At 37.9% G+C, this 25,301-nt stretch overlaps 1 protein-coding gene across 1 annotated transcript in view; it reads right to left on the bottom strand.

Moving 5' to 3' along the window:
- The window catches only part of TTBK2 (tau tubulin kinase 2), a 2,201,340-nt gene that overhangs the window by 277,015 nt on the left and 1,899,024 nt on the right, over positions 1-25,301 (bottom strand). Inside the window, exon 13 of the mRNA XM_044074209.1 lies at positions 19,417-20,005. Coding sequence (XP_043930144.1) covers positions 19,417-20,005 — 589 coding nt within the window. The remainder of the gene's footprint in view (positions 1-19,416; positions 20,006-25,301) is intronic.

Raw genomic sequence — 25,301 nt, 5'->3', positions numbered from 1 at the left:
AGCCTATTTGTATCATTAAACAAAGTAAACAAATCATGTTCACAAGTAGTCAAAAAGACTTGAACCTGTGGATGAAAATTGGGGGTAAACACACTCAGCTTCTTCAAATTATAACTCTGTGTATTACATTGTGGAAACAAAACATTTAACATAATATTTCTACAAAACATTTTTAAATCTGTAATACTATCACTAAAAACACTTGAGGTGGCTGGTACATATGAAAGTCCCTTCTGTAAAACATTTAAATGTTGCTCATCTAAAACAAATGAAGAAAGATTATATACCAAATTTCTTTTGTTTGTTTCCAATAATTCTGCAAAGATGGAGTCACTACTCATTTGCTGGAGTGTTTTCGGTGCTTCCTCCCTCCACCTGGTAACCTGCGCTTGTCCTTCTGATCTCTTATGGGAAGCGGCATGTTTAAAGACATGTGCTTGTCGTTTGAAACAAACATAGATGTAGTTTTGGGTCTAACATCAGACACAGCCGATGCCACAGAAGTAACATCAGCAGTATTAGTAACCAATGTCACAGGAGTGGAATTCTCTGAATAATCTTGTATATGCCTTTTATACAAGTCGGTTCATAGGTTGGTACTAGGCTATCGGCCCTAGGGCCTATACAAGCCTAGCCAAACAATTCCCTGGATATTTCTTCCCACAATATTTACTTCCCTGGACCCCAGTCTAGCAGGCTGACTGATATGATCCCCAGGGTGAATTTCCTATCTCCCATCCAATCGTCAAGGTTCCTTTATAAGAGGGCCAAGGAGGCGCTCTGCTTGACATGTATCGGAAGTCTATTCCAGAGTATGGGGGAGTCTCTGGGTCAGGAGCTCATCCCTCCAGCATGTTTTGGTCATTGTGACAACTCCAGACAAGTGGAGTACCTCAGGGTTCAGTCCTGGGACTGCTCTTGTTTGGCATCTACTTCTCTGAAGTACAGGCCAACACTAAGGGACTCTGGCTAACAAAGTTCGCAGATGACTGCAAACTGGGAGCCTTTACTGAATCCCCAAATGATGTGAATATACTACAAAAGGGCCTTACAGAAACAGATGCTTGGTTCCAGAGCCATGGGCTCAAGCTTAATGCCAAGAAATGTACAGTTATCCCCTTTGGGAAAAAACATGTACCCATGAATTACCACATAGGTGGCAGTACACTAAACACCAAAAGTGTGATGAGAGACTTAGGGACACAGGTGGACAGTGGTCTCTCCTTCGATAACCACATCGCCACAACAATCAGGAAATCCTTCTATGTGGCACACCTCATCACCAAGGGCTTTTAATCCAGAAAAAAGGAGGTCATTGTCCCACTGTACTCATCCAGTGACTGACTGTGTTTGTTGGTTGCTAGGTGAGGGTAGCGAGTATGTTTTTTCACAAGATCATGTATTGATGGGAATATTTGTTTTGAAGGAACAAAGGTTTACATTTCCTTTATTTTATACTTAGAGTAGCATTTCTAGAGATTCCAAGTATATTTTTTGGTTAGAGTATTATTTTTATATGTTTCAAATTTCTTTGAACCACTGGATTTATCCATGGATGCATATGTTTTATTTACATTCTATGGTGAGATGGAAACGTTATGAAGGAATGATGGTATACATTTTCTTTATTTTTAGAGTAATATGTTCATATGTTGTAATGCTTTGAATTAAAGGGTCTATGTATGAATGTATATGGTCTATTTATGGAATATGTCTAGATGTATAGGATGATGTGTTCATATACACATGGCTCTTTGTCTTAGCTCTGAAGTTTTTTGATGTTGTCTTAGTTGCAAAAGGGTTAATTTAGTATCATTTTACTAATTAATTCGTATTTTGTCACAAATGTTGGTATGTTTTTTAAATAGTAAGCTGAGGTTTTGTTTATTGTATGTCTGAGGAAGTGTGGTTGATACATGTGGAAGCGCTTACTACTTTTTGCCTCGTTGTTTATTTAATAAATATTTTTAGTTTTATGACGTGCTTGTCGCTCACCTTTTTATGGTTTTGCTTTACTTCGTTGGATTGGGAGTTGGAGTTTGCCTAGTGCAGTGAATTTACTGTTGTTTCATGATTATAAAATGTTTAGGTCTATAATTGCTAAAAGAATGGCAAAAGTGATGCCAAAATTCATAGATATGGATCAGTGTGGTTTTGTGGATGGGAGGCAAATATTTGACAACGTTAACAGAACATTGATGATCCACAGGGAAGCAGAATGTAAGAAAATACCACTTTTGTCGTTGGGTCTTGCTGCAGAGAAAGCATTTGACAAAGTAGGGACTTTGCTAACTAAGGCAATGGAAGCATTTGCATTCCCTGATAAAATTATAAGGTTAATTAAGAGGGTATATGAGGGATCAGAGGAGAAAATTAATGTAGGTGGTTTCCTGTCCGATAATTTCTGCTTGAGGGAAGAACCAGGCAGAGGTGTCCTTCTTCCCCTTTGTTATTTGCATTACATTTAGAACTACTGGCAAAGAACATAAGGGACTCAGAAATTCAAAGATATAATTGGTATGGTAGTCCAGAAAAGCTGTCTCTATCTGCAGATGATATTATTTTATACCTGATAAAACCAGAAAAGGACATTTCGGTGTTGTGAAACATTTTGGGGCAGTTTCAAATCTTTTTGGGATACAAAATTAATGAAGCTAAAACAAAGGCAATAGCAGTAAATTATGTACCCACACACAAATTGCTTTAGCAATAATATCCATATTTATGGAGACATGATAAAATGAAGCCTTTAGGAGTATAGATTAAAAATGATTCCAGTGTGGCAGCTAAGGATATGAGGGAAGAGACTAAGCAAAAGTTAATACAAAAACAGAGATATTGGAAGCTTTGTTATTTGGATATGGAAAGTAAGATACAAGCAGTTAAAATGTTTTAGTCCCTTTAGACTTATACACAGGTCAGGCATATTTTTATCAACCAGAGGAGAAGTTGTGGGTAGCAATTAATGAAAGAGCTGAAGGATTTTATCTGGGAGGGGAAGACAGCAAGAGTCAAGTGGGATAAACTGATTCTTCCAAAAGAACAAGACAGACTGGGATAACCTTGTTTGAATGGTATTTCAGAGGCACAATGTTAAGGCTCCTATACATAGCACAAGCAGAGGCCTATAATTCAAAGTGGAAAGGGATGATGATGAAATAGGGGGGTAGCTCAAAAAGCAAGGAGAGACTGGGATTTTGGATGCAGACTTTTAAGGAGAAGAACAACAATCATACAGAATATTATATTCATAAAGTAGCAAAAAGTATTCATGGAATTAAGCCAACATGGGAATAGAGAAAGGAGATTCTGCCAATAGGGATTATTGCAATTAGGTATACAGACAACAGGCAAGAGGGGGCTGGGAATTTTGGCAAAACTGGCAAAGGAACCAAAGTACTGGGAGCAAATAACTAGAGATGGAAAGGTAACAGAATGGGAAGATGCCAAGAATTTATTTGGATTGCAGGTTAGAGAATACCTTCCTTATCAATGATTGATATCACAGTATAGGCAAAGAGGAAGAAATATGGGAGGTCCTAAATGAAAGACCAGCTCTGGTAGAGTTTTTAATAAAATCTAGAACAGACGCTGCTGTTAAAAAAGGAATAATTAGTAGAACATGCAAAATATTGCATACTAAGTATAACAATCAATCAGAGGAGGTTAGAAAGGATTGGGAAGAGAGCTTGGATAGATAATTCACAAAGAAACAATGGGGAAAGATCTGTATGTCTCCCAAATATTCAACAAAATGTAGAAGATATAGGATTTTTGCCTGGAAATGTTTACATATTTTTATACTCCAAGTAAACTCCAGAGAAGTTTTCCTCGGGTAGACAGTAAATGTTGGAAGTGTGATGAGGAAGAAAAAGTAACTGGGAACATATTTTCTGGGAGTGTAATGAGTTGGCAAACTTTAACGATTCCATGCAGACCACACTATCAGAGATACTGGGTGAGCAAATGAATGTACTAGGGAAATAATTTTTCTGTCCTATGATACTGAATCCGAATTGCCTAGACATAGTAAGGCCTTGCTGAGTCTAATTATGGTGGCTGCCAAAAAAGCAATTACTAGAAAATGGAAATCAAAGTCTAAACCAAGTGTACTAGAAATAGTGAATATAGTAACAGTGACAAAACTACTGGAAATGGGATCTTTAGAAAAGGCTTGGAGCAAATTACATAGGAACAATGCATACAGGGGAGGAATGAGGTTTAAAAGAAGGCAGGATTTGAATGAGCTATGTAATGTCTGACAATGATTGGGTAGATTATAAGTGATGTATAATGTCTGCAGCTAAGATTACGTCAATGGTTTGTTTTTATTCATATAAATGTATGATTGCCTATGTCATAAGTGATAATTTAAAAAAAAAGACTTAGTTCAATTTTCCAGAGACTTAGACTTTACATCCTGTACAACAGCTTTTATAAACTCTCTTCAGTTCTAAGGAACAGATTTAGAACAAGGCAGGAAGGCTGGGGATATATATGTGTGTCTTGACACCCTTATTTTGGTTTCCTTGGAGGCCTACACATATCTGGAGTAGAGGCAAAGGTCTTCATCTTTGATGAAGGAACTTAAGGAACTTGCGAGGAAAGTGATCTTTTGTATCCTGAACAAATCTTAAATATTTTTTGAAAAAGGAACTTCACAATCTTGTGAGAAAAGACTGTTCAAAATACAAAATGTCACTTAAGTATTTTTTCTTATTTCTTAAGGTGTTAGATGTAAAACCAGTACACAGAGAGCATTTTTAGACATGATGTTCCTTTCAGATAATATACACAAGAATCTTATTGTTCATGCAACCACAATTTTTAAAAAAGTGGTCAATGCTAGAAAAGAAAGTTAGGCATAGGCCAGGCACAATTAAACTGAAAAAGAAAAATAAGTATTTTTTTAAATTAAGTCTGTCGAAGCACTTAAAAGAAGAATCTCCAACAGACCAAGGGGAAAAAATGTGGAAAAATTCCACTAAATGTGAAGGAAGGAAGATAAGAAGGTACATGAAAAAAACTAAGAAAACGAGAAATGGGAAAGACCCACAGTGAAAACTTTTTCTCATAAAACATTTTGAATAGTTAGATATCATTTTTGTGCCTACTATGGCTTCAGACCTAATGGCAACTCTGGGGGAATCTCTATATTTGTTACAGATAATATCACCTCTGAACAAATTTCCAAAGACCCACAAACAAAACTGACTGAGCCCAAAATCACACTAAATAAAACCAACGATCATTTCATAGCCTAAAACAGGACACCCTCTATGTCATCTGAAAATCATTTGCAGTTACTAAATGTACTTGAACTCCCTATAAACAACAACTCCTTAATCTTGGGAGATGTTAACTACCCATCAATAAACTGGTGCACCTATACATCAAATACAAGATACCCTAAACAGTTTTTACATTTAATTAACAAATACTCCAAGTCAAATTGTTAATAAACCCATTAGAGGTAGTAACATTAATGACCTAGTCCTTACAAATATATCTTCTTCTTGTACTATTCACCTGGTATCTCCTTCTCCAGTAATGTGGAATTCTAAACTAGTGACCTTCACCTTTAAAAATCTCTGAATCTGTAGTTGCCAATATCTCTGAATTTGAGGATTTCAAACATACAGATCTCAATTAATGCTATGAAAATGATTTAAAATTCACTCAATACCATAACCTCAACTGTGGTCACAAAAACTAACTTGAAGAAATAATTCTCTGATCACTTAGATAACTGTGTATAGCTGACAGTACCAACCAGATCCAAACATAATGGGGAATTTAAAAACAAGCCGAATAGATGGTCCATCAACATAAATAAACTTTTTAATAAAAGAAAATAAATTCTTAAAATATATAATAAATTGAAAGACCCTCAATTTTTTACAATAAAATAAAAAAATGCTTAAATATATAGTAAATCAAGACCTTCAAATTGTGCTTAACAAAAGAAATTTGACTAGAAACTTGAAAAATACTGCTAGGACTACTAAGGCAGGTCATGAACTTAGGTCAGTATCTGAAGGTAAGGACAGCTACCAATCCTTCTTTAACTATGTTAGAAAACTTAAAAATAGCATCTAACATTGCTTTGAACTTATAGAAAAATGGCACCACATACTTGGACCCAAAGACATTGCAAACATACTAATTAACAAATTCAGTGCAAATTTTACCCCAAATGCAACTATCCATACCCCATATTTCACCAAATATCTCAGACCCCATTTATCGCTAAAGATACTCTTTTTCTGAGACTAAAAATACTTCTCCAAGGGACCTGATAATTTACTTACCATTAAACAGGCCCTGCCAGATTCGCACCTTTAACTGTTTAATGTATGTTTAGCCACTGGCTTTGTCCTTGAGGTTTAGCGTACAGCAGTGATGATGCTGCTCCACAAGGGTGGCCCCACTATTGACCCCATAAACTATATTCCCATCACCCTAACAAGTCTTATTTACAAAGCCATGGACCTATATTACAACTGACCCAATAAATTATGGCATTAAAAATTTCATCAGACTTTGCAAAGGATAGATCCTGTATACGGAATCTGGTCAACTTGTTTGAGAAAATTGAGCAAGCTGTTCAAGGCAGTCATGCTGTCCTTACAGCATATCTTGACCTGGCCAAAGTATATGACACCATTCCCCATGCTTCCATCATTAGTAAACTAAGTAGCAAATTGGATAAAGGACACAATACACACCGTGTGGGTAGCATCATCATCACAAAGTATGAAGGTGACCAGTAGTGTCCTACATGGTTCTATGGTGGGACCTCTTTGGTCTTAAATGGGCGTAAATTAAACACTAAAAAATGTAACACTGTCACATTTAACAGACTACCCTTCCTCACAACATTCAATGTAGACAATATCCCCTCCAAAATGAAAAAACTGTTAGAGACTGTGGAAGATGGAATGACCATTCCCTGTCTTTTGATCACCATGTAGACGGTGGTCAGGAATTCCTTCTACTTGGCATAACTAACTGCCAGCAGAATATCGTATTTTTTAGTGTTAGTTTGAATGTTTAATTTACTCTGGTTTTGTGAATTTATTTTTGAGGGTCATAACAATAAGGTTTGGTTGGGTTGATGCCTGCCTTACAGGTTCAGCATCTATGGCCGTGTGACTCCTTGGAAGTAGGCTTAATTGGCTGAGTGTGCTCTGTGTTGTGTTTTGGATGTCTTTGAAGTTCATGCAAGTTAAAAATAAAAAGTAAACTGCCAGAAACCGCACCAGTACTCAAAACAACTGCCTACTTTTATTAAAACAAAAAGTTAAACTCTTTCATTCAGCATATGAATGTCATCAAAACTATTCCCTTTTCACACAGATACTGACTTAAATAAGGTAACACTGGTGATGTAAACACAAAATAACCAATAATATTCAATCTATTAACTCTATATGCTCCTTAAAGGGACAGTTATCTAATTTCACATACCAACAACATACTCCAAAAATAATTCAACAACATTTAAAAATACAACAAATAATATTCTACCAGGACTATGGGATATATGTCTTAGAAATTGCCCCTCCTATGGAATAGGATTCTCATCCATGTGAAGCTGAGTATGTCTATTATACAGTTTAAGCACAACCTAGACTACTGGATGGGAAATAGGAAACTTACACTGGGACTGGCACCTATGTTCCTGATGGACAAAGGTATTTTATAAATGCCTGGCTCTCAATGTCCTATTCAGATACAGGACATCATTATTCTTTCAGGAAAACTTGCCTAGGCTTAAAAAGGGACCCCTGGGTCATTAGCCTAGTAATAATATATGAATCTATGAATTTATAAAAAATAAATAAAAAAATAAAACACTGCATGGACATTTTCTGAAGAGGTTATTAAAAAGTGTTACAAAAATATTAAAATGTATATACTATAAAAGCTTTTAATATACATTTTTTAATATAACAATCCTAGGAAAATATACAACCTATCAAAATAAACAAACAAGTCATATTATACTAGCTTTTAAAACTAATACACTGTTTATCAAAATGTTATTATTTACCTCTGGTGGGTGGATAGTATTAAGTTTCAACTGCCAGAATAACTAATTAGTTTCCATAACCATTTTTAGAACCTTGTTGAAAAAAAAATGAAAACCTTGACATTTAATAGAATATTTGTATAATGCAAGGATACCACTGAAAGGAGATGTAAGCGAAGCCAAAAAGACCTGGAACCAGAAGAAGTTCGCTGGAAGAACCAAATGAGGGTCAGAAACCAGTAGTAAATCCTTTTAATTAACGCCAACAAATAAATATGTTTTCGACAAAAATAGAAGTCTTCCTCAGAAAAAGCACACACAAAATGCCACAGTTTAAACACCTTAAATACCTATTCACAAATTCCTAATTAATTAATTATCCAATAAAATAACCACTTTAAATGATTTGAATAGGAAAGAATATAATTGTTAAAACATACCCTTTCACATGTAGCAAAAATACTTTAAAATTCTTTTAAATATACATAGTAAACGTAGTAAACGTAAAATAATGTTTGCATTATCAAAAAGAATTATGCAAGGAAAAGACATGTCTAAAAAACTTTTGAATTAGTTGTTAAAAAATCTTATTAAAAAAAATGTAATAAAAGGAAATAGTTTAAAAGATGTGTAATGTTTCCTAATTTCCTTCTAAGTAGTGATACAATAACACGCGGTGTGTCCATAATCACATTATATCAAAGTTTTGCTGCTCTGAGTTTCAGAACAGAAGTAATGGACACAAAATCATTTAAACCAGGGGATTTTGTGGATTCCAGGACAATCTGCCAAAACAATTCCCTGTACTCCAACTTTGCTTCCCACATGCCACCCGTAACATTCTTGGGAACTATTTCCAATACAAAAAAGAAAAAAGTAGCCTGTGTGCAATCAATAGTATGACGAAACAATGCATTTTTGCTATTTTGTTTTCTCATTTCATAGAAATGTTCATACATTCTATTCCTCAATCTCCTTTCAGTTTTCCCAATATAAAATGACGCACATTGGTTACAAGTGACAATGTAGACCACCCCTTGAGTGTTACAGTTAGCATAATTGTTACTGGAAATGTGCCTGTTCCTAGCGGAAATATGTATTTCACTTGTACTGACTATATGACAACATTGTGAGCAAGCACCACATTTAAAAGTGCCCTTCTTCCGTGGACCACTGTCTTTGTTACCAGATGCACCAAATTCAAAAAGTTGTTTGAAGTTTAGGTCTTTCCGATAAATAAATTTCAGGGGCTCCAAACCCCCAAAATTTAGATCAGAAATTTCCACAAATCTATTCCATTCTCTGGAAACAAGTTCATTAATAACATTGGAATCACCTGTGTAGTCAAAAACAAATGCTTGTTCCCAGTTATTATTTTTTTGTTGGATCACTTGATTATTGTCTTTTACCAATTCAGTTGCCATCCCTAAAATGGGTGCAAATCTATTGTTTCTCCCTTGGGAAACACCCTCAAAGACTTCCTGCATTAAGTCTAGCGGGTAACCCCTTTCCTCAAACATGTCCATAACTTTCTTGTTCTCAACCAAAAATTGATCGTCCTTGGAAGTCATTCTGCTTACCCTAACCAATTGTCCCTTTACAAGGTTCTTTTTTTGGTAAAATGGGTGGCCACTTTTGAAGTGTAGGTAAGCATTAGAAAAAGTATCTTTCCGATGTATTTTGGATGAAAATCCTGATCCTATTTTGGTGAGGGAAATGTCCAAGTAAATTAAGGTTTGTGTATTCAAGGTGAAAGTAAAAATCAAGAAAATTGGTAGTACCCTTTATGTAATTCAAAAATTCAAAGAATTTTTCTTGAGTGTCAGTCCAAAAAATAACTATGTCGTCCAAGAATCTTCTATACAAATTCCAACAGTTAGAGTAAGGACTGTTTAGGACAAACAATTCCTCCCACCTGGTCAAAACTATATTTGCATAGGTTGGTGCACATTTGGCACCCATGGCTACCCCTTTTGTTTGTTTGAAAAATTCACCTTGAAAAAACATAAAGTTGTTGGTTAGAATAGTTTCCATAAAGGTCAAACAATTCCTAAAGTCGTCCTGAGAAAAAAGGCGACTGTCTCTCATACTATCTTCTAACCATTGAAGTCCTATCTCATGAGGGATAGAACCAAACAAATCCACAACATCAATAGTAATGAACAAAAGGTCAGGAGAAAATAAATGTGACTGAACTGACCTAAGAACTGCTTCACCCCTGTATGAAAGTTCCTTTAATTTGTCATCGACAAATTTAGCCAAAGGTGTTGTGACCGATCCCTCCAATGAAACAATGACTTGTAAAGGTGGATCCTGTGAGTTCTTATGCACCTTTGGGATACCAAACACAGAGGGAACTTTAGGATGTAAATTGACTAAATAGTTGTATAAGTCCCCTGTGATGGAACCTTCCAAAAGTAAATCCTGTAAGAGTAAACTAATTTTTGAGTTTGCTATGTTAACCTCATTAATCGAAGCTCTTGCATATTTAGTAGTGTCGTATAACAGGTTTTTCATTTTAGATTCATATAATATGGTGTCCATAAGGACAGTGCCACCCCCTTTATCTGGTTGCATGATCCTAATCAAGCTATTGTTCTGCAATTCTCTTAAAAGGTTTCTCTCCTCAAGGGACAAATTTGGAAAGGTTCTATGGTTACCTATGGTGTTTCTTATTTCCCTTTCTAATATTTTCTCTAGCTTTCTCAATTGTGGGTGTAATGGGGGGTTGATAGTACTTTTTCTCCTAAAAGGAACTGAGTGAGAACCTGAGTTGCTAGTGTCCTGGAATAGTAACATTAAATTCTTTTTTCATAAAAATAATTTTAGGTCCACTATAGATCTATGAATACTAGCTTTCCTTATAGGAATGAACTTGAATCCTTTAGAAAACAATTTGAAATAATCCAGGTTCACCGGCAAACTACTGTAATTAAAAATTTTGTAATTGTTGAATTCTAGAATATGCCCTTGTTGTACTATCTTAACAGATGTATCTAAGTCAGTAGTCATTGGTAATTGAGTCGACGGTTGCGAAAATTGTAATGTACTGGATTCTTGTTGCGAATCCTGTCTGGATCCTTGTTCTTAATTGCTAGATTATGTCCATATACTCTTAATTTTGGTAGTCTTTCAATTTTACCAACACAAAGATGAACATGAAAGACATACTGCCAAATAACGCCTGACGTGTTACAACTAAATCTGCCGTTATTAGTTAATGAGCGAGGGTATGAAGTAATCATAACATTTGATGCTTATTAAATAAATCTATATTAGGTATGGGATCCACATCTTGTCATCCTGTAACATTAATCTGTACATTTTGAAATCTCTGCAATGTCCTTAACGTTCCTCTCTCCCTTATATACCATGGTGGGTTGTTCACCCAGTCTATCTTTCAGACTGTATAAATCCATCATGAATCTCCGGTTTTTACTAAATTCTTCCTTTACAAATTTGCTAAAAACAACAACTGGAATAACCATGACATTTTTATATTCCTTATTCTTCTCTCTTATTTGACCATTACTCAATTGTCCAATATTTAAAATCAAAATATATTTTCTTGTCACTAGATTATCATATCATTAGATGTCTTGGTCACCTAGCTAAAAACATATTACTTAAAAACTCCACTTCTTTCAAAAAAAACTCTCATCATCTGAACAACCTGATTGGCCTCTCGACTTAAGTCATAAGATCTTGTTCCTCTCTGTTTGCTGATATACCAGACAGCAGCTATAATTGTCTGTATGAATGGAGATCACATCCAAGGGGAGAATGTCCTGAAATGCCTGCAATGCTAGGAGGACTGCTCTCACCGCCAAGATAGAGATGTATAGACTGGCGTCTAGGAGAGACCATGTGCCTCGACTGTCATTCCTAAATAATGGCCCCGCCCACACCCTAACTGGGAGGTATCCATGGTAACCATGGCCTGTGGAGTTGGAAGAATAAAAGGACATCCATCTTGAAGAAGAGGGGTAAGTCAACCACTGTGGAATGTGCTGTCTGCAAATGTTCATGAGAATGATCAGAAGATTCATTGACTGATGCCTGATGGACCACTGTACAGAAAATTTTCACTGAATTACTCTCTTAAATAACCTAGCTACAGGGAACAGAGTAAAGGAGGCAGCCAAAAAACCTAGAAGACAGAGATCAACTTGGCTGGTGTTTGGTTTTTTTATTTTTGTGATATATGTTGTTGAGCTTGTGAAGACAAGATGTGTGACTGAGGAAGCTTCACAGTGCATTGCTGGGTCTAGATAATCTTCAATAAATTCCAGATACTGGGTTGGACGAAGCTGGGACTTCTGAAGATTCACTCGGATTCCAAGATCAATGCCCAAGGGGATAAATAATCCCTGACAAGTAGGAGTAGATCCTTGGATGGGGCAGTTATGAGCTAGTCATCCTGCTAAGGAAACATTTGGAATACCTGGAGACATAGGTAAGCTGCCAGTACTGCCATACACTTGGTAAACACCCAGGGAGCTGTGATGAGATCAAAGGGCAAAGCTCTTAACTGGTAGTGACTGGTTTCCATCCAGAAGAGAAGATACGTCATGGCATGCCTGTCCATTTTAATGTGGTAGTACACATCCTGGAGATCTATCAAGCACATCCAGTCATTCTTCTTCAACAGAGGAAGACCTGACTGCACTGTAACCATCCGGAACTTGGTTTGAATACAAATCTGTTCAGTCGACTTAGATCCAAAATTGGTCCAAGGTCACCACTTTTCTTTGGCACTAAAACAATCTTGAGTAAATTACACATCCACTCTGCTCTGGTGGGATCTCTTTGATGACTTGATTTTATATAAGCTTTTCTATTTCTAAAGCTGCAAATTTCCTTTGTGAGGGTGGAACATCGGGAATTTTCTTCTGAGGTGGGGGAGGAGAGTGGAAAAGGATGAAACAGTTTCTGGTTATTTTCTGTACCCATTTGTCTTGGGTGATGGATGTCCCGACTGTGGGATGCAGAAACAAGCACTCCCAACTGCCAGCACAGTAGGACAGCCAGGCAACCTTTCAGGAGTGCTAAAAGGGCTTCTCTGCGAATGGACTTCTGAAACACTGATTTTGAGGACCAACTCAGCCTGTTGGGTGACATCCATTGTTTGAGCCCCCGTCCCCTTCACTGGGAGCACTATCTCCAGAAATAGTCCACGAAAATCCCTGAGATTTTCTGAACCACATTGTCTTCCTCATCTTCTGATTCCTGGAGAAGGTCTGTTGGGGAGTTGAGAATGTGAACCCTACAGCACAGAGAGATTTACCATCCTGTTCACTCTTGGAGACAGTATCTTAAAACTTTCGGACCAAACAGTATTGATCTGTCATAGGGGGCATTAATGAAGGACAGCCACATCCAGGCATGCCTCCTGTTGGAAATACTTGTGCTGGTTGCTCTAGATGCCCCTTCTGTAGCATTAGATATGAGGCAAGTACAAGCAATGGAAAGGGGCAGAAGGGTAGCCATCTGGGAATCAAGGGTGGTCTTCTGATCTGCAGATAAGGTTCCCGGAGGAGAAGTGGAGATTCCTTTAACCAAATTTCTCTGAAGACCGGCAAAATGTACCATACAATTCACTGCCCTCATGCTTCCCAAACCTGTCCAAAGCTTGAGATTCCCAAGTTGGTGGATGAACAGGGGAGCTCTTTTCCGCAAGCTCCTTTTTGGTGGCTGCCACCACCACCATGAAATCTACTGCCATGCCCTTATTCCAACATGGATGGTCTTTAGGTGACACCAAAAACTAGTCTGTCTTCTTTGGGACAGGCTCAAATGTATCACGCTCTTTCCATCTTATCTGCAGGTGGCACCACCCAAGACAGAGATGGGGCAGAACCAAAAGCCTTGAGGAGGAGGAATTCCTCTGAATAAGGTGCCAGGGAAGACCAACCCTGCTTTCTAAGTAGTTCCAAAATCTCTAGGAAAGTGCTTGTGCACCAGCACTGATTCATTGTGTATGGTGTTTTTTTTTTCTTTTTTCAAATGGCTGTGTGGCCGTGGAGTTAGCATACATGATTAAGCGGGTGTGGGGGGCTTTCCATCTGCATAAATACTATTTTATGCTGCATTTTCTTATGTTGAATATATCAATGATTTGTGATTTAGTGAAAGGGGTTACAGTCCATTGCTTTTCAATCAGATGGGTTTTCAGTCAAGATCTTTCAAATGTTTGATTTTCAGTCTAGTACAGTGCAATCAAATAATGGTAAGCCTATAAATAAATAAATAAATAAATATATATATATATATATATACATGCATACATACACATATATACATATACATATATATATATATATATATATATATATATATATATATATATAATTTGTATATAAAATATATAAATATATATATATGTGTGTATGTGTGTGTGTGTGTGTGTGTGTGTGTGTGTGTGTGTGTGTGTGTGTAGATCTAAGAGAAAAAAAAGTATCTGAAAATTTTACAATAAACAATCCAAAAAATGTCTGCAGCACCAGTGAACCATTCAGATGTTGAAGAGTGGCAAACAAAACCTGAGGTAGGCTCCTGTGAGGCACAGGAACTATAGGTAGGGGAAGGAGCCTGATCACTGGATCCTAAGCTTTTAAGCAGTCGAAGACAGATCCCATGTGTGATCTGAGACCCATATGTAGAGGAACGGATGGAAAGATAACATCAGTTTGTTGAACATTTGCTTTGAAATGCTTTTTAAATAATTTTTGTTGACCATTTTTTTTTTTATTTTGAATTGCCAAAAATGTATTTCTATCCTTCTTTTAGAGCTTTTCTCCCTGGGCCTCCACTAAAAATGGGCACTTCAGTTTCCAGAAAGACTTTCCCAGTAAACAAAAGAAAATAAAACTGTGTGCTAAAAATGGGCTCAAAGTCAATGCCAAAAATGTAGAATTTGGTGCACATCCTCTATCTACAATTTGCAGCATAGATAACACACTACTTAAAAAAAAAAAAAAAAAAAAAAAAAAAAAAAAAGTTTGTAAGAGTCCTCTGTACATGGGTAGACAGGTACCTCATATCTGACCATCACATTATAAAACAGTTGGGTAAATGCTTTTACCTTACACAGCTCATTACAAAAGGTATAGCTTCCAGATCAAAGGAAGTCCTCACCTTGGACTTCCAAGATGGCTGCACAATGATCAACAACATAACTTCAGTTCTTCCACTGTGAAAATAGAATTTAAGAAAAAGGAGTGCAATTTAAACTGTTTTTGAGTAAAATTCAGTTACTGGCTAGTATGCACAGTGCCTAGATACCAGCAGATAATTTTTGAAAACCTGAAAGAAAATCAACCAGAAAAGATGAAGAAAAAACACTGTCTGGGAAAGACTCCTAGGGGAGGCCTGGACAGAAAGGCTCCAGAGACAGTTAGCATATTACATTAGCTTATTACACAGCAACAACGAATGATTTCACGTACAAGAAAGAATATACAATAATGGAGAGCACGTCATTTTTACATACATTTGATGAAACATACTTGCACATTAAGTACAGACATTGGATATTAGTAAGGAGACTATATACATGAAACATGATTCAGATCAGTATGATTCTGCTTGATAGTTAAATAATTTTTGTTTATTATAGTACAGGGTTGAGAAAGGAGGGGAATTACAGCAGAGGTAATATAGGAGCTAGAAACTTATGTATTTATTAGTAAAGTGTGGGTATGGATAGGGAGGAAGCAAGAGAGAGAAAGAAAAGTTAGGTGATTGTGATAATAGTAGTGTAAGGTATAGGGAAAAAGAGGCAAATTATCAGTTGGATAAAATATAATAGCAAGATGCAGGGTAATGCTGTTAACAGTTGCAAATTAAGGAGCTATTTGATTAACCTGGTGTAGAACATGAGGAGAGCCATGTATTTTTGGATATTTTTTTAAGAGAGTGTGTGAAGTATTTGAGGGGTGTGCATGTCCTTATAGATGTGGGCACAGTGTTCCATGTTTCAGCTATGGAGTGAGAATACAGAGAATACCATGATGATTTAGTTGGTTTATGAACGGTGAGTTGAAGTTAATTATTTGATCACAGGGGCCATTTAGGGGAGTGGTTTTGTAATGAATGATTTTATGTGCGTCAATTAGCTTAATATATTTTAGGCAGATGGGTAGCTCTAGCCACTTAACTGTTTTCAATGCAGTGCAATGGTGGGTACGGCAGTGAGAATTTGATGCAAAACAGGCTATTGTATTTTAACACTGCTCAAGTTTTTGAGTAAGTGAGATTTGAATATTAGTAAAGATGGGGGCTCAACGATGAGGAGAAGGCAGAAGATAACCACTTGCAACGGTGTATCTGGATGTGGACGTGAGGAAGTTTCTAGCTCTGTAAAGTAAGCCTAGTTTTTGGTGTGTTTTTTGATGGCATTTTGTATATGTAAATCAAATTTAAGGTCATCATCTGTGGTCATGCCTAACAGTTTTGAATTGGTTACTACTTCTACAGTGGTATTATTGAGGCAGTATATTTTAAAGTTGTGTTTTTCATGAGACAGACATTTACAATAGAAAAAGTAAAAGCTTGATTTTCCTTGGGTTAAGCAGGAGTTGGGAGTTTTGTAACCATTTTTCAGGGCAGTGAGGGATTCTTGTGTAATTTGGTTGAGGTGTATATGGTTGTTGGAAGTATATACAAGTGTTGTGTCATCAGCATACTTTATGAGGGAAGCATGTTGTATGCAAGTGTGAAGAGAATTTGTAAGGATACTAAAGAGGAGTGAACCAAGGACTGATGCTTGTGGGACACTAGTGCTGACAGGAAGAAAAGATGAGAGCACTGACTGATATTTTACTAGCTGGCATCTATCAGTGAGATGACTCTTGAACCAGTTTAGGGTGTTTGGTGTTAGATCTAAGGCTGTCATTTGTACTAGTAGTTTAGTATGGCTGACCATATTAAGGACCTTTGTTAGGTCAAGAAATATGGCAGAGACAAGTTGACTGCTATTTCTGGCTTTATTCACTGTATCTGTGAAAGTATAAGAGCTGTATTTGTGCTATGGGAGGATCAAAACCATGCTGGGTTTGAGTTAGAAGGTTTTCTTGGTTTAGGTATTGCAGGAGTTGTTTGTGGATTCATTTTTCTAAGATTTTATAGAGGAGGATAAGATAGCTATTGGTCTGAAATTAGTGGAGTCTGTAGAAGTACTGCCTTTATGGAGGGGAATGATATGCAACTTTTTCCAGATTTTGGCGACACTGTTTTCCTGTATGGATCTATTTACGAGTATGGATATTGGGTAACTTATGCTACTTGCTGTTATTTTAAGGAATTCAGTGGGCAGGTTATCTGTAGAGGCAGAGCAGATTTTTAGTTTGCTTAAGACGTTTTTATATAGGCTATAGATACTGGTTGAAGAGTAAATGAGGACATAATAATTGTTTGCTGTTTGTGATCTGCAGTACTATGACTAAATTGTTTTGTAATAGATGCTATGCTATCTACAAAGTAGGTATTAAGTTGCGTGATAGTGTCTAGAGGTGTATTATCTGGACTTGGACTGGGATTATATTTTTGACCTGGTTGCAGTATTTTCTTGATGGATGATTAGAATTTATTGGGATTGGCTTTGCAATTATTTTGGGATTTGCTATAGTATATCTTTTTTTGTCAGAGATTATTTGTCTTTTGGCCTGGTTATAAAGACTTTTATATTGCTGGATGTTTTGTTGTGGTTTTGTTTGTCTGACATTTTTTTCAGCCTTTGTCTCTAGTTTACATAAGTCTTCTTGTAGTGTTAGGTAACCAGGGTGCATATCAGTTGTTTTCATTCTTTTATTTCTGGGAGGAGGGGTGCCATTTTGTTTAAGGTGTTCAGAAATACTGAGTTACATTTCTCAACAGAGCCATCTAGTGGGATAGTTCTTTGTATATACCAGTTTGAGGACAGGATACTGTTGAATGTCTGTGGGTTATGATTAGTTGTGTTACATTGGTCTGACAAGGGAGATGATTTTTCTGAGCTATGATACAGAATCAGAATTGCCTAGAGATAGTAAGGCCTTGCTCTATCTAATAACGGTGACTGCCAAAAAAGTAATTACTAGAAAATGGAAATCAAAATCTAAACAAACTAACACTGGAAGTAGTGAATATAGTAACAGAGATAAAACAACTAGAACTGAGATCTTTAGAAAAGGGTAGGAGCAAACTACATACAAAAAAAATGGGAACTGTGGGAACAATACATACAAGGGAGGAATGAGGTTTAAAAGGCCAGCATGACTTAAATGAGCTATGTAATGTCTGAGTGAGAAAGACTGGATAGATTGTGTGAGGTATAATGTTTTCAACTGGGATTGTGTCAGTATGGTTTGTGATGTAAAATGCTTGCAACTAGGATTGTGTCTTGTGAAAGATGGAAGGACAGACTACTTACAAATAATACTATTCACACTTTGATTGTGAAGGGAAATCCCAATACAATCTGCTTAATCATCGCACTGCCGCTCATTGTTCCTATTGTTGCTGTCATGCTCCACCTGCACCTCTGCTGTGTCACAGATATAAACCCACTAAATAAACAAGTATACCCCAATTTTTAAAAGAAACAGCATAGGAGCATCAGAACAGAAAGTGAATAAAATGAGGCCTTTATGTTTTCTTTTGAAAAAGATGGACAGATGCTTGATCACTCAGATTGTGTAGTACTCTATGACATTACGTCTGTCCATTTTGAACTGCAGTCCTTATTCTACTTAAAGGAATAGCAAAACATATGAGTATAAACTAAATCTTTTCATGTGAATTTCTTTGTGGTATCAAAGCAACAGCATACTCAGTTCTAGAATGTCTGCTAATGGTGCTCTCTTTGTTTTACTGTGAAGAAAGAGAGCACATGGTATATCCTGTGCGCTTCTTTTATGGAGGCTGGAAAACATAAAAGATGATTTTGCTTAAAAACAAAAAAGATATTACTTTTTTCAGCTATACATTTACAGATGTACACTTGCAGAACTCAGGACCATATCTGTGCATCTGTAACTTTTAAATACCTTGCACTGGATTCCAAAAGTGCAGAGCGCACAAGAGACCTTTAGGAAATGCACTGTAGGTACTAATTACTACAATACCCAAGTTACACTATATGTGTGAATAAGTCAAGTCTTTCAATAGCTTCTTTCCTAGCCATCTTTCTCCAAAATGGAGCGGCAGTGGTTTACCACATTACAAAACTCAATATGCAGTAGACTAAATATATTTTAAGATACTGTCAGTACTTATAAAACTAACTATGAAGAAGCTGAAGCTGTGGGAAGCTTCTTTTATAGTATCTTCACCAGTAATTCTGATCCTTCCCAATACTTTATAATCATGAAATATTTAATGATGCGGCACTCTTTCCTTACCGGAGTGATTGCTCCTTCAGCTTGTGCCTCCATTTGGCTTGTAGGTGTAACTGGTAACAACTGACTAGCAACTCCAACTGTAAGCTCTAGTTTGCCCATAACTTGTCTGTCTTCTGAGACCTGAATGTCTTTTTGCCTTCCTGGTGCGAACACTGTCTCATTAGTTTCAATGGCATCTGTAAGAACTGGATCCAGTTTTAATTGTTCTTCCTGAGGAGAGTCTTGTAATACCTGCAACACTTCGGGCTCCTCATCAGAGGGACTTCCAGTCAGTTTCTGCCCTTGTCCACCTTCAGTTTGAAAATCATGAAGGTCCTGTTCCTTATCTACAATAACCCACTCTTTTGAGTCCATCTCCTGCCTGCAGGAGCTAAGGTTCACAGCCACAAACCCATTGCTCACAATGCCTTCAACTTGAACAGGGGATCCAGATGAAGCTGGCTTGGCACTGTCAGGGATGTATTCTTCATCATAGTGCCAGACATGTTCCATACGGCCAGTGGAGGTTATGGAGGCCTTTGGAGGCAGAATAGTACCATCTGGTGCAGGATCCTCAGCAGTACCAGCATTTTCTCTTACTTTTGCTATGCTATGTGAATAGAAACGAAAAAGACATGAAATCAGTGCAGGAAAACCGTCACATACCAGTGATACTTTGTATGTCAGAAGTCATGCAAAAACTATTTTTTACTTTTGCAAGTCTGCTTTCATTTGTGTCTTACGGTAGGAAAACTGAAAAAAAAAACAGGTACAATGTTCTGATACCATAAAAAATGTAATTTTGTATTCTAGTAATTACAAGATCAGTTTAAGTGACAGACGGTAACAAAAAGTAGTGGAGTTACATTTGATGGGGACACTTGAGAAGGCACAAAGAGTTTTATCAAGTTGTAAGGCTAATGACAAAATGCTGAGGGATAACATGCAAAATCAGCATATCAGCTGATGTCAGACCTTCTACATTGGGTGACATGATTTTCTCTTCTGATAACAACATTTAACATATTTCTGAGTACATATGTTACAACATTCAAGGATGCGTGCACACTAATACTGCATGCCAGGTTAGGAGTTTGTCCTCAGCCCCTGCTTTCACCAATTTGACCAATTTGTACTGAATGAGTACAAAATGAAAGACACAAAGCACAAGAATACAAAAATATATAATCGCCAAACATAAATGAAATATATCCACAGACAGATTGAAAGGCTGTCATTTCACATGAGAATAATAAACATCTTCTCAAAGACCAACTGATATGAAAAGAACAGGTAAACTATATTTGATTCACAAAGACTTCTGCATCAGGTTAACTGTTAGGAAGAATCCAAAATATTACCAGGTTAACTTTCATATGAGGTCAGATTAGAAAGAAAACAAAAAGGCCTTGATTCAGAAAATGGAATTCAGAAGCATCACAGCACAAAAATCAGGTGCCATTGAAATTTCAAGAGCCATAACTGACATCTTTAGAACAGCTGTAATGAAGATGCGAATGAGTGCATATTTACTAAGTCTAAAACTGTGATATCCCTGACTATTTCTCTTACCCTTGGGTACAGAGATCCTACAGTTAGTATATATGAACAGTAGAGATACAGGGTAAGGCTACAGGGGGACTTCTTGTAAAGAACACTTTAAAGGTTTGACAGCAAAACTTGGAATTTATTGTTTCTTGCTTGAATAGCAACTTAAAATTTTGAAGTGTTGTGACTTGCAAGACTGGGTCTCACTACACTCATAAGGATCTGCCAAAAGAAAGATTTCATCCTGGACTCATATTCCACACAATAGTATTTGGGAAAAGTGTGAACTGAAAACCAAGTGGCTGTGGCACAGATTTCTTCAAATGAAACATTTTGAAACAATAAAAACAATTATACACATGGTGCAGAGCCCTTTGGCAGAAACATTTTCTAACAAGCAGTTAGCTGCCTGATAGCAAAAGACAAGACAGTGCAGTAAAAAATCCACCTGTTAAGGGTTTGCTCCTCCTTACAAAGCAAAGGAACCAAACAACTGGTCTGTCTTCCTGCATTCATGCACCCTGTTCAGGTATCCCCCTAGAGTCTACCCTCAAGAAAGAATACAAGGAGACAAAAATGGAGTGTATTAAGACCTCTTTCAGGAGAAACACAAGTTAGTCCTAAGGGACATTCAATTACCATGAAAGACTAAAATTTTCAAAAGGCAAGAGTGGGTTTCTTGTGAAGAGAACTGATGACCACCAAAAACATCATCATCCAAGATATGAACTGCAGAGTTATTGAATCAGCTCATTTTAATGGAAGATGGGGAAGCCTGCCAATAAGTAAGTTCAATTTCAAATGAGGATGTGAGTTCTTCTTTAGAGATGTAAGAGCAAGAACCCTTTCAAGGAAGTGCTAAACCAGCTAATGGTAGGTTACAGTTCTGCCTTCCAAAAAAAAAAAAAAAAAAAAAAAAATCATGTACAGAGGTGCTTATGGAATAAGTGAGACCCAAGCAACAGACATTTCTGAAATGGTCAGGACCAGCCTCAGTCTAACTAAGGAGGCGTCTCTACTCAGATGAAGAAAGTACAGTTTTGTACCTACCATAAATGTAGATGTCCGAACTGGATAGCATCTGCAGTCATAACAACTGGGTTGTCCTGTCGTCAGGCAGCCCTTCAGTCGGCCGGATTCCAAAGTCCGGGTCCGGCTTCGGCTGATGTCGCACTTCACCCGACGTCATCTCTGTTGGTCTTCGGGTATAAAGGCATCAGCCGACGCCATTTTCCTCAGTGTTTCTTGCCCCAGATGCCAGTAGCCCTCTTGAAGGCTAAAATTTGGATAGATGCCAATGTTTCCAAATAGATAGAGGTAAACACAAAAATAAGCATGTATGTGCATGTATACAAACAAATACACCATAAAAGACTCCCCCCACCAGCTAGCTATTAGGAGGGTAAACACCCTAGGAGTACCACAGAGGGGAAGGAGGGAGGGTAATCCTGACTGCAGATGCTATCCAGTTCGGACATCTACATTTATGGTAGGTACAAAACTGTACTATGTCCTTCATGGATGCATCTGCAGTCATAACAACTGGGTAGAATACCATAGCCAACTAGGGGAGGAGGTTAAAACTAGATTATGGTGTGTTTAGGATCCCTTGTAGTACAGCAGTGGCAAACCCTGCTCGGGATCTGGAATATAGAGGCAAATTGTAATGCTTGGCAAATGTATGCACGGAGGTCCAAGTAGCCGCCTCAATAATGTCTTTGGTTGCCACTCCTCGTAAGAAGGCTGTGGTAGTGGCTGTTGCCCTTGTAGAATGAGGTCTTATGTTCTGTGGAATTGGTTTCCCATGGAAGGAGTAACAGAATCGTATGCAATTTCCTATCCATTTGGAGATTGTCTGTTTTGAAATAGCTTTTCCTTCTCTTCCTGTTGCATAGGCTACAAAAAGTTGGTCAGTCTTTCTGCTACTTTTTGTTCTGTCCAAGTAGTAGCGTAGCTGTCTATGTATATCCAAGGTATGTAGTATTCTTTCCCCTCTGTTTTGTGGGTTGGGAAAGAAGGTAGGTAGGTGGATTGCCTGGTTTAAAGACACTCTGGATACCACCTTAGGCATAAATGTAGGATTAGTCCTCATGGACACTCTATCTTGGTGGAAGATTAGGAAGGGTTGCACTGCCATTAAGGCCTGTAGTTCTGAAACCCTCCTTGCTGAAGTAATTGCCAGTAGGAAAGCAGTTTTCCATGACAGGTGTTGTAGGTCTGCTGTTGCTGCTGGCTCAAAGGGTGATAGTGTCAACTTTTCTAGCACAAAGTTTAAGTCCCAAGCTGGTAATGGTGGTTTCCTTGGAGGTTTTACATTCTTGATTCCTCTGAGGAACTGCCTGAGCAAAGGGTGCGAAAAAACAGGTGGATCAAAGCTGTATTCTGCTGAAATAGCTGATGCATGTATCTTGATGGAGGAGTAGGACAGGCCTGAATGAAGAAGTTCGGCCAGATACTCCAGAATGTTAGGCATATCTATGTTTGACACATCTTTTCCTCTTTCAGTACTCCAAATGACAAACCTTTTCCATTTGCCAGCATAGTTCCTTCTTGTTGAAGGTCTGCGTGCTTCAAGAATAATGTCTTTAACTCTTTGTGAAAGTTCTGGACTAGCTGCTGCTATGTGATGCTCCATGCAGTCAGTTGTAACGTTTTTAGGTTTGGATGTATGATGCTGTAGTTGTTCTGAGTTAACATCAAAGGCATCAGAGGTATTGGCCACATATTGTTCCGAGACATGCTCCTCAGCAGTGGGTACCAGTGTTGTCTTGGCCAGTTTGGAGCTATCAGGATTATCCTTGGACGTTCTTCCTTGATTTTTAGTAATACCTTGTGTATCAAGGGAAGAGGTGGGAATGCATATGCTGTTAGGCCTTTCCAGCTGAAGGAGAGCGAATCCACTTTCCATGCTAGTGGGTGGAATGTCCTTGTGCAGAATTTTTTGAGCTGATGATTGAGAGGTGATGCGAATAGATCTATCTGAGGCATTCCCCATTTCTTTGAGATGGTCTTGAAGATGTCCGGGTGCAGCTTCCATTCGTGGGCATCCGATGTGGTTCTGCTTAATATGTCTGCTAGAGTATTCTCTTTTCCCGGTACAAATATTGCCTGTAACTGGATGTTGTAGCTGAGCGCCAGGGTCCACAGCTCCAAAGTCATTCTGCATAGGGGGTATGAATGAGTGCCTCCCTGTTTGTTGATGTACCACATGACTGTGGTGTTGTCTGTCCTTATCATCAACTGGCCCTCTTTGAGAAATGGTCTGAACTTTTGGATTGCCAATTTTACTGCCAGCATTTCTTTTAGGTTGATGTGCAGGTGAAGTTGATCCTGTGTCCACAATCCTTGTAGGCATTTGTCTTGCATGTGGGCCCCCCATCCTAGGTCTGAAGCGTCTGTTGTGATGGTCTGGCTTGCTTGACCTCTGCGAAAGGGTAGCCCTGGGTTTGACTGGCATGCCTGAGCCTACCATAGGAACTCCTGTTTTAAGCATGGAATTAATGGGATTTCTGTTTCTAGGCTGTGTCTGTGTTGGGACCATAAATTCTTTAGGTACCACTGTAGTTTTCTCATATGTAGTCTGGCAAGTGGGACCAAGATTATGCATGATGCCATGAAGCCCAAGGCCTGCAGTACTTTTCTTGCTGTTAACTTGTTCAGTTTTGTTAGTGCCAAGAAGTAACGAGGGAGTTCTTTTTGTTTTTCTGTAGTTAGGAATGCCATTTGTTTTACTGTGTCCAATTCCGCGCCCAAGAATGTCCTTGTTTGGGATGGTATCAGCCTTGACTTTTGTAAATTGACTGTGTATCCCAGTGCTTGTAGCAAGCAAATGACCCTTTGTAAATCTGTTGTCAGCTTGCTTTTGTTGTCCCCTTGTAGCAGGCAGTCGTCCAGGTATGGGTAAATTTGAATTCCCTGTAGTCTGCAATGGGCGATTACTGATGCCAGGCATTTTGTGAATACTCTGGGCGCAGTAGATAAGCCAAAGGGCAATGCTGAGAATTGATAGTGCTCTGATCCTGCAAGACATCTGAGGTATCTTCTGCAGATTGGTCGAATGGGGACGTGCAGGTATGCCTCCTTGAGATCTAGAGTTACCAGCCAACACTCCTTGCCCAGCATGGGAAGAAGTTGCTGTAGGGTCAGCATTTTGAATTTTGGGACAATGATATATGTATTTAGGGTGGACAGGTCCAGAATTGGTCTCCAACTGTTTTCCTTTCTTGGAACTAGGAATAGTCTTGAATAGAACCCCTTTCCTTGCTCTGCTGTTGGCACTCTTTCCACAGCTCTCATGTTTGTTAACTGCATTATCTGTTGTAGAGCCTCTGTTTTTTGATTTGGAGGTAGATTTGGCA

The sequence above is a fragment of the Protopterus annectens genome, chromosome 6.part0 (assembly GCF_019279795.1).
Source record: "Protopterus annectens isolate FY-2018-M chromosome 6.part0, PAN1.0, whole genome shotgun sequence".
Taxonomy (NCBI): Eukaryota; Metazoa; Chordata; order Ceratodontiformes; family Protopteridae; genus Protopterus; species Protopterus annectens.
This window is presented reverse-complemented; position numbering and strand designations above follow the sequence as displayed.